The sequence below is a fragment of the Chiloscyllium plagiosum genome, unplaced genomic scaffold, assembly GCF_037043375.1.
Source record: "Chiloscyllium plagiosum isolate Xiang-an unplaced genomic scaffold, Cpla_swu_hap1 HiC_scaffold_2, whole genome shotgun sequence".
In the NCBI taxonomy this organism is placed as follows: Eukaryota; Metazoa; Chordata; class Chondrichthyes; order Orectolobiformes; family Hemiscylliidae; genus Chiloscyllium; species Chiloscyllium plagiosum.
This window is the reverse complement of record NW_028270140.1, coordinates 36,495,724-36,505,809: the sequence shown is the minus strand read 5'-3', so window position 1 is coordinate 36,505,809 and position 10,086 is coordinate 36,495,724. Positions and strand designations below refer to the sequence as shown.

General features: G+C 42.7%; 1 protein-coding gene across 1 annotated transcript in view; it reads right to left on the bottom strand.

Annotated features, from left to right (window-relative positions):
- Positions 1 to 282: 282 nt before the first annotated feature.
- The window catches only part of hsdl2 (hydroxysteroid dehydrogenase like 2), a 131,881-nt gene continuing 122,077 nt past the window's right edge, over positions 283 to 10,086 (bottom strand). Inside the window, exons 9-11 of the mRNA XM_043715880.2 lie at positions 8,784 to 8,930; positions 4,904 to 5,032; positions 283 to 924 (exon numbers count right to left, since the gene is read on the bottom strand). Coding sequence (XP_043571815.1) covers positions 812 to 924; positions 4,904 to 5,032; positions 8,784 to 8,930 — 389 coding nt within the window. The 3' untranslated portion in view covers positions 283 to 811. The remainder of the gene's footprint in view (positions 925 to 4,903; positions 5,033 to 8,783; positions 8,931 to 10,086) is intronic.

The window sequence follows — 10,086 nt, the reverse complement described above, 5'->3', positions numbered from 1 at the left end:
TGCAAGTTAGGTCATGTGAGAAGTTTTCCACTCATTTTCAATGAGGTTTTCAGGTTCTCAAAGACAATAGTGAACTTACAAAAAAAACACAGTAGGTTCAAGAGCCTGCACTTCATAACTACTGCTGGTAGAGCAGACCCAAGGAGCCATGGTCTACATAACACAACAAAAGCATTTGCAGTCACAGCCAGGATCAAAAGCTGGACTCTCCTACAATGTGCAAAAAGGAGACACTGCTCCAAAACAAATCAAGGTACATCAATTACAAATAAATAACAATCATTCTTGTGTGATATTAATTAAATTTAATGTTTTATCAATATCTGTATTGACTTCATGACAATAATGTATGACAATTCATAAAATGAAATTGTGTTTCTTAAAATACAGTTACTCGTCGGCCCTAAAACAGCAATGAACTCAGACTTGTCTGACTGATTGAACAAAGGCAATTTTAACAAAGACAGGCATCCATCATAAACAACCTTAATCCCCTCATCTCCAAACAGTCCTTTGGCATCCTGCACTAAATCAGACATGACTTTGGATGGTGCACAGCCAACGAGAACTCTCAGTCAGGATTGTTTTGGGAGTGATGCTAAACAATTCATTTCAAAAATTCAGAATTTTATTTACTTTACCATGAAGTTAAATGCTTTGAGCAGAATGACTGGTGCTCAATAATTGGAAGAAATAAATGGGCAGGAATCAAATGGCAAATTGCGAATTCATGCAGGTAGATATAAAAATTTGTATTTGTAAGGCTATTGCATTCCGCATTGATAATGAAAGAAACTGAATTCCCTGCTGGTTACAGTTTGGCTTTGAATTGGGTCATCAGCTTCTCCAGTTTGATGGCTAGTGACATGTCTCCTTTAATCTTCAACTTGCCAGACATGAACGCCATGGTGGGTTTCACCTTACCTGAAACAGAGCAGTAAACAAATATAGTAAACTATTCTTACATAGTAAAAAAGGTTTCTGCCTGCCAGGGTTTATGCTACTCATTTACCTCCCCCTCCCTTCTTTCATCTTCTCCTGACAACATTCACTGCCATTTCTTTCTCCTTTGTGTGGTTATTCAGCTTTTTGTTAAATGTACCTCTCTTAATTGCCTCAACTGCTTGATGTGGTCGTGAGTTCCAAATTCTCACCACTCTGGGTAAAACTGTTTCTTCTTAACTGATTTATTCATCAATACCTTCTGTTTAAGGCTCCAACTTGTGATCAACCTCAAATCGAAACGTCGGGCTGGATTTGACAGTGGGGTTTGGAGGAGGTTGGAAGCAAAGTCAGTTCAAAACCCAGTGCCTTGAAACAAGACCACTCGCAGCCACAATGTACTCTTAATGGGCTGAGGGTCAGACATCTGCTCTTCAGTGGAACTCCTACTATCATGAATCACTCTTCAAACTGGCTATCCCAGCAGAGCCAAAACTCAGCCATGGGCACTGCTGGAGTCCCAGAAAGAAAAAGATATGGGCATGACACAGGGGTAAAGGGGTAAGCTTTGGGGTTTCAGAAGGGGAGCCAAGAGTTTGGGAGTCAGGGGTGGCTGACAGTAACACGTTATGGAGGCCAGGTGGAGTGGGAGAGAGAGCTGGTGGGGGTCCTAACTTCTTTTGAAGCGAAAACCATGATGTGCATAGGACACCCAGCGAATGACATGCTCTCCCAGCCCTTGCCTTCCCAGCTTTTCAATGAAGATTAAAAAGAAAACAAGTTTCTCAATCTTGCAATATCCAACATTTTTATAGAGCAAGATTCAGGGCCTTAAATGGCCAATCCTGGCCACTTCAAGCTCTCGAGGCACAAGGGCAGTAGGGCTAGCGGGGGCTTTACTTGGGTCTGGGGTGGGTACTAGGGCAATGGTCAGATGTGAGGAAAATGAAATGGAGCTGACTTTCTCCATCTTGGTATGTAATTTCATTTTTTAGAACTGAGCTCCAAGAAATCATATTTAAACAATCTCATTTCTATAGATAAGCATCTCATGTAAACCCAACATTTCCTGATAGTTGGAATTCCTCAGTTCTGACAATATCTTTGTGAATATTTTCAACATTTCCTTCACGTGCCATACTCCTACTGTGCAACCATGCACAATACTCCATATGTAACAACCATGTGTGGTCTAACTAAGGCTCCATACAAGTTTTGCAATAACCTCTCTGCTTTTCAATTCTATACCTCAAGAATGTTAATTAAGTACCAGCTAAATCTTGGGCAGATTGAAGTCATTATCTCTGGTATCTGGTATAAATCCTGTTCCCTCGCTCTCCTCAGCAATAGTTTGAGGCTTAGGCAGGCATCTGTCATCTTGGTGTGTGGTATATCACCCAGAGATGAGCTTTTGATGACATAGCCACATCACTAATAAGCGCTCCAATTCCCATCTCTGTAACATTGGCTGACTTCACCCTGTCTCAGTTCATGTGCTATTGAAACTCTCATCCTTGCCTTGGTTATCTCTGGATTTAATTACTACAAGCTCCGTGTTAGCTGCTCTTCCATCTAACACCAATTTCACCTCATCCAAAACTCTGTAGCCCATATCCTAAACAGCATCAAGTGCCAATCACCTGTTATCCCTGTTCTTGCCAACCGATATTTTCAATGCAAATTAAACAAGGCCTTGATTTTAAAATTTGTCTCTTCATTTGCAAATTCCTCCATGGACTAGCCACACTCCATCTTGATAACTTATTCTATTTCTAAAAGCACAATAGTGCTTCTAGATCCTCAGGAGGCTAAAGAAATTTGGCATGTCTGTAAAGACTCTTAACAATTTTATAGATGCACATGGAAAGCATTCTATCCAAATGCATCACAGCTTAATATGGCGATGCTCTGCCCAGGACCATAAGAAACTACAGACAGTTGTGAATGCAGCCAGTCCATCACACAAACTAGCCTTCCACCCAGTGACTCCATCAAAACTTCTCACTGCCTCAGGAAGGCAGCCAATATCATCAAAGACCCCTACCGACCCGGTTATAATCTCTTCCAACCTCTCCTATTAGGCAGAATGTACAAAAGCTTCCACCAACTTACCAAGAGATTCAAGAACAACTTCTTCCCCGCTGTTATCAGACTTCTGAAAGGACCTCTCAAATTTTAAAATTTAAATGTTGGTTTCGCTCTTTGTGCATCTTCGCTGCAGCCATAATATTGTATTCTGCGCTCTGTTCTATTACCCTAATGCACTTTGTATTGTATCATTTGCCTGTACTGCACACAAAACAAAACTTTTCACTGTACCTAGGTAAACGTGACAATAGTAAATCAAATCAAATGGTCTGTGATATATCAGCTCTCCTGCCATTTTGGCCATTTAGAATTCAATTTTAGTCAATGTAACATTGACAGTGTTTCTTTAACTGTGGCGGCCTTGAGCCCTGGAATTCGCTCACTAAATCTCTCTCCTTGCAGAATGTTGCTTAAAATAGACTTCTTTGATCACACTTTTTCTCATCTTCCCCTTGCCTCCTCATGTGGCTCGGTGGCTTATTTGTTTGAGAATCACTTTTATGAAGTGCATTTAACCATTTTGTATCTTAATATCTAAAGATAAATTGTTGTAGAAGGAGGTTTCCTTTGTTTTATGTTTTAATACCTTCGCTTTTCCCACACCACAGCATGTTTCCACAGCTATGTTTCTCAGGTCTGTGACAAAAAAATCTCTTCCACTCCAAGCATTCCACTCATGTTCTCACTTTCGAGAATATTAGTACAGGTAAGACTTTTCTCACTCTTCCTCCACCCAGAGGGACATGACTGAAGCTTAAAGTGCACATACAACAGGTAAAGAGCAGAAGCTCTTGATGTTATCATTTCTGAAAGGCTACAATCAATACAAAGAAATCAAAACCATAGTAAATAGGATATGAGGTTTATATTAACTGGACCATTTAGCACAAAAGAAAACATGTCTTACACAGAAAATACAGCATAGAAACAGGCCATTTGACCCAACTAGTCCATGCTGGTGCTCTTGTATGAACCTTTGTTCAGACCAGATTTCAAATATTAATCTCCTCCTTTAGAGTCATAGAATCCCTACAGTGTGGAAGACTATTAAGCCCATTGAGTCCACACCACCCCTCTGACGGGCATCTATCCAGACACACACCCCCGATCCTATCCTTGTAACCCTGGGTTTCCCATGGCTAATCCACCTAACCTGCACATCTTTGGACGGTGGGAGGAAACCGGCGCACCTGAAGAAAACCCACACAGACACAAGGAGAATACGAAAACTCTACAGAGACAGTCGCCCGAGGCTGGAATCAAACCTGGGTCCCTGGTGCTGTGAGGCAGCAGTGCTAACCACTGAGCCATCATGCTGCCCAAAAGGCAAAGTTGGTTGACAAGAGAGGTTTTGGAAAAGGATCACAGCAAGTCCATTCAAAGATTCTCGCTTTGAGCAACTTTAGCCTCTCTTAAAATGCTCAGTCTTTTTTTCAAATAGATGCATTGCCAGGAACCACAGGTGAGTTGTGATCTGGAGTGCGCTGCCTCAAATGGGTACCAGAAGCAGATTTAATATCAACAATTCATAGGGAAGCATTGACAGAGCTATGGAATCATTCAGATAACTCCAAAAACACACTGATGTGGACACAATGGGCTAAGTGGTCTCCTTCCGTACTACACTGTAAAGCTCATCGGTCCAAACTTTCATTATGTGGTTTGGTGACAAATTTTGCTGGCCAATGTTCCTGCACAGCATCTTGTATCTTCTATTGTATTAAAGAGGCTACATAAATGCAAGTTGTTGTTGTTGATGACAGACAAAGGTATCCAAGGCAACTAAAGAGGGAAGTTGAAATCAGTTGAATCATGATCGAACTGAGAGGAGGAACAGGCTCAAGAGCCCATCCATGTTCCTATTAAAGCTCACCTGTAAACATTTTCACAAAGTCCTCACTACTCATGCTCATCTGCACATCAACCTTCCCTGGGAAACTTCCATGTCCAATGCTGCCACTGTCATTCTTCAGATCCATGTACCAGGTTCCTGGATGATCACCTGTTTAAGCAAATCATGAAGATGCAATTCAAAGGGCAAATGAGAGCAGTTCAGTATGAAACTGCACATTATCAGTAAAAGCCATCCACTTAAGTTAAAGCAGAAGAAAAATGTTTCAGCAATTATTAGAAAGTTTCTTTACAACCTTTTGGTGTCTCATTACCGAGAGTCAAAGTGAGTGGGTGAAGGGAGCCTTTGGGCCCATTTGCAGATTGACAATTCTGGGGTCTGAGAAAAACAAATTTCCATGCGCTAACAGATCATGCTACAGTAGAACACCAGTTTGTTGATCAAGGTTCAGTCATGAGGGGGGAGTGCAGTAACCTATAACCTTACAAGTGAAGCCATTATATTTCTAGCTTTGTGCATGGAAAATAATGTCTCACAAACTTAATGGAGCTTTTTTTGAGGACATGACTAAAAGCATATATGAGGGACAGTGGTACACATTACCTATGTGGACTTTAGAAAAGTTTTTGACAAGGTTCCGCATGGTAGGCTTGTTAGTAAAGTTAGGTCGCATGGGATTCAAGGAGAGCTTGCCAATTGGATACAAAATTGGGTTGACAGTAGGATTGAGAGAGGGTGCTGGTGGAGGATTGTTTTTTGGACTGGAGGCCTGTGACCAGTGCTGTTCTGCAGGGCTGGGTCCAGTGTTGTTTGTCAACTGAGCCACCACATGCAGGGCAGCACGGTGGCTCAGTGGTTAGCACTGCTGCCTCACAGCGCCAAGGACCTGGGTTCAATTCTAGCCTCAGCTGACTTTCTGTGTGGAGTATGCACATTCTCCCCGTGTCTGTGTGGGTTTCCTCCAGGTGTTATGGTTTCTTCCCACAATCCAAAACAAAATATGCAAGTTAGGTGAATTGGCCATACTAAATTGGCCATAGTGTTCAGGTATCTTAGCTGCATTAGTCAGGGGTAAATATAGGGTAGGGGAATGGATCTGACTCTTTGGAGGGTTGTTGTTGACTTGTTGGGGCTGAAGGCCCTGCTTCCACACTGTAGGGACTCTATTGTCATTCATGTAAATTATTTGGATGAAAATTTAGGAAGCATGGTTAGTAAGTTTGTGATTGACACCAAAATGGATCGTATAGTGAACGTAAAGAAGGTTATCTAAGATTACAAATGGATTTTGATCAATTAGGTCAATGGACTGAAGAATGGCAAATGGAATTTAATTTGGATAAATGCGAGGTATTTGGGTGAGGCCACTTTTGGAGTACTGTGTACTATTCTGGTTGGCCTGCTACAGGAAGGATATTATTAAATTGGAGAAGGTTCTGAAAAGATTTACGAGGATGTTGCTGGGTCTGGAGGATTTGAGATATAAAAATAGACTGGATAGACTGGGATTTGTTTCATTGGAGCAGAACAGCGAAAGGGATGACCTTATGAAGGTGTATAAAATTAGATTAGATTAGATTCTCTACAGTCTGGAAGAGACCGTTTGACCCAACAAGTCCACACCGACCCTCCAAAGAGTAACCGACCCAGACCCATTCCCCTAGCCTATATTTATCCTGACTAATGCATCTATCACTATGGGCAATTTAGCACAGCCAATTCACCAGCCCTGCACATCTTTGGACGGTGGGAGTAGACCGGATTTGAAAAATCCACGCAGGCACAGGGAGAATGTGCAAACTCCACACAGACAGTCGCCCGGGGTAGGAATCGAACCCAGGTACCTAGTGCTAACCACTGAGCCACCGTGCCGCCCCTTAATATGAGGGGCAAAGCTAAGGTGAATAGCAAAGGTCTTTTCCCTAGGGTAGGGAAGTTCAAAACTAGACAACATTTTGAAGGTTACAGGAGAAAGATTTAAAAGGGACCTGAATGGTAACTTTTTCACACAGAGTGGAATGAACTGCCAGATGAAATGGTATGTGCAGGTAGAGTCACACATTTAAAAGACATTTGGACAGATACATGGATTGCAAAGATTTAGAGGGATATGGGCCAAACACATGCAAACGGACTAATTAAGTTTGGGAAACTTGGTTGGTATTGACAAGTTGGATTGAAGGGATTGTTTCCATGCTGTACGGCTTCTATGGTAGTCTAAGGCTCTGTGGCACAATAATAGCACTGAATTCCGCAAAGTTCCCAGCTATTTCCAGAGATGGCACTTTCAATTGTCAAAAAAAATCAGAGATTGATGCAGTGAGTTATGACAATTTGGAATAAAATGCCTTAAAGGGTCTTGGCATTAGATTCAATAAGCACTTTAAATCGAAAAGTTAGCTACATATCCAGTAAGGAAAAACAAATTGCAGGGTCCAGGGGTGAAAGGGTTAAAGCTTTATCATCTCAAGTCAGCTCAGTGATGGAATATTCCTCACTTGAGGAGGCGATGGCCTACTGGTTTTATCAGTAGACCACTAATCCAATAAGGTGGAGGTGGGTACTGCAGATGCTGGAGATTAGAGTCAAGGTTAGAGTGGTGCTGGAAACACACAGTAGGTCAGGCAGCATCTGAGGAGCAGGAAAATCTATGTTTCAGGCAAAAGCCCTTCATCAGGATGCTGCCTGGCCTGCTGTGCTTTTCCAGCACCACTCTAATCTTGACACTAACCTAATGACTCAAGGGGACCTGAGTTCAAATGTCTCCATGACAGATCTGGAAATAAGAGTCTAATAATGACCATTATTAGACGATTGTCAGGAAAATCCCATCTGGTTCACTAATGTCCTTTAGGTAAGGAAACTGCCATCTTTACTTGGTCTGGCCTATATGTGACTCCCACTGGGCAATTAAGGACGAGCAATAAATGCTGGCCTAGTCAGCGACACCCACATCCCACGAATGAATTTTTTTAAAAAACCTGCCGGGATGAGTGCAGCTCCAATAACATTCAAGAAGCTTGACACCATCCAGGACAAAGCAGGTCACTTGATTGGTGCCACATCCACAAACATCCACTCTCTCCACCACCAACTCTCAGTAGCAGTAGTGTGTACCATCTACAAAGTGGCACTGGATCAACTCACCAAAGTTAGATTAGATTAGATTACATTACAGTGTGGAAACAGGACCTTCGGCTCAACAAGTCCACACCGACCCGCCGAAGCACAACCCACCCATACCCTATATTTACCCATTACCTAACACTACGGGCAATTTAACATGGTCAATTCACCTGACCTGCACATCTTTGGACTGTGGGAGGAAACCGGAGCACCCGGAAGAAACCCACGAAGACACGGGGAGAATGTGCAAACTCCACACAGTCAGTCGCCTGAGGCGGGAATTGAACCCGGGTCTCAGGCGCTGTGAGACAGCAGTGCTAACCACTGTGCCACCGTGCCGCCCACCTGTGAAACCCTCAGCCTCTATCACCTAGAAAGACAAGGGCATCGGATGCAAGGGAAAACCAAGCTCCCTCTAAGTCTCTTACACCCTGACTTGGACTGGTATTGTCATTCCTTCAGTGTCACTGAGTCAAAATCTTGGAACTCCCTCCCGATGGTGTCTCAAGGAGGCAGCTCACCACCACCTTTTCAATGGAAACTAAGGACACGTAGTAAATGCTGCCCTAGCCAGTAACTCCCATACCTCATAAAAGAAGTGTAATCTTTTTTAAAATCAAGATTGGTGTTTGGAGAAGCTTATCTTGATGTCAAAACACAAGGGGGTTGAAGAGTCTTTGGTGTGAATTTTTAAACTGTGAACTATTGGAACCAAGATCTAAATTTACTTCCAGCATTCAGCCTAAACTCATCAATTTTACAGAAGTAACTTTACCAGACAATTCAAACTGATAGATGCCTCCAGTCGATTTCACCACGTCAGCAGTGATTGCTCCCTCGATAGCCTTGAACGTTTCAGCAACAGGTCCCTCGGTTGCCGATGAAGCCTGCTCCTTTCCTGCTTGAAACTTGGGACTAGCTCCTGAAAGGAAATACTCAATAATGGTCTAGACATTCAGAGTCACATCAGTGGTACACGTAAAAGTCTGGCAAAGTGACAGGACAAACTAATAAAAAAACAAAGCCAGGCAGGATTCTTAGTTCTGCTAATAGAGGTACAAGAGCAAGTGACATGAAACTAAACCTTTGCTAAACAATGGTTAGGCACCAGCTGGTATACTCTTTACAACATTAGGCACCACAGTACAGGAAAAAAAAGCAAAGCCTTGAACCGAGTGCTAAAGGGAACTTAGACAGAATGGTTCCAGGGGTGAAAGACTGCAGTTTGGTGGTGATGTTAGAGAAAATGAGAGCATTCTTCTTGGAACAGATAGAGCTTAAGGGGAAATTCAAAGATGGTCAAAGTTATAAAGGGCTTTCAAGGAGCTGCAAAGGCAAAATTATTTTGTTTTAGAAAAGTTGACAACCAGAAGACATACATTGAAGGTATTTCGGAAATAGACCCGGAAGCAGCTACGGAAAATTTATTTTAACACAGCATGCATGAACATGGAAGTCTCATGGTGCAGTGGGTAGTATGCCTGATTCCGTGTCAGAAGCTCTGGGTTCAAGCCTCACTCCAGGACTGGATGAGCAAGGAAAGTGCATTCTTTACATGGCCAAACAGGACATGGATCAACCGGAAAACCACTTCAACACAGACACATGGCAGACAGTAAGGACAGGAAAGATTCCTACTCTATTGTGGGATGGAAAGGAAGTTGAAGCCTCTATCATCACTATCTATAGTTTCAGCCTAACACATGCATGGAACGTAGTGGGGGGTGGGCGCAATGGCTCTGTCGGCTGCGCAATTAAGATTAAATCGGTGCCAAATGTATGAGGTTTGATCCTTGCTCCGGATGGGGTCGAGTTGGAATCTGTCCTCTTGCTCTACCCGTGGCGGAGGTTTTGGGGCTGTGGGTCAGACTTGCATTCAGGCAGAGAACTCCAGATGAAGAAAATTACAATGATCTAAAATGCACACTCTGAAGGGTAGATTCAATAGGAACTTGCAAAGGAGATTGAATATCTGCTTGAAGAGCTTTGGGGAAAGAACAGGAGAGGGGCAAAAAAATCTGATTGTGCATTTAAAGTAGACTGCAACAATTCATCAAGACTCCTTTGGCACCACTTTC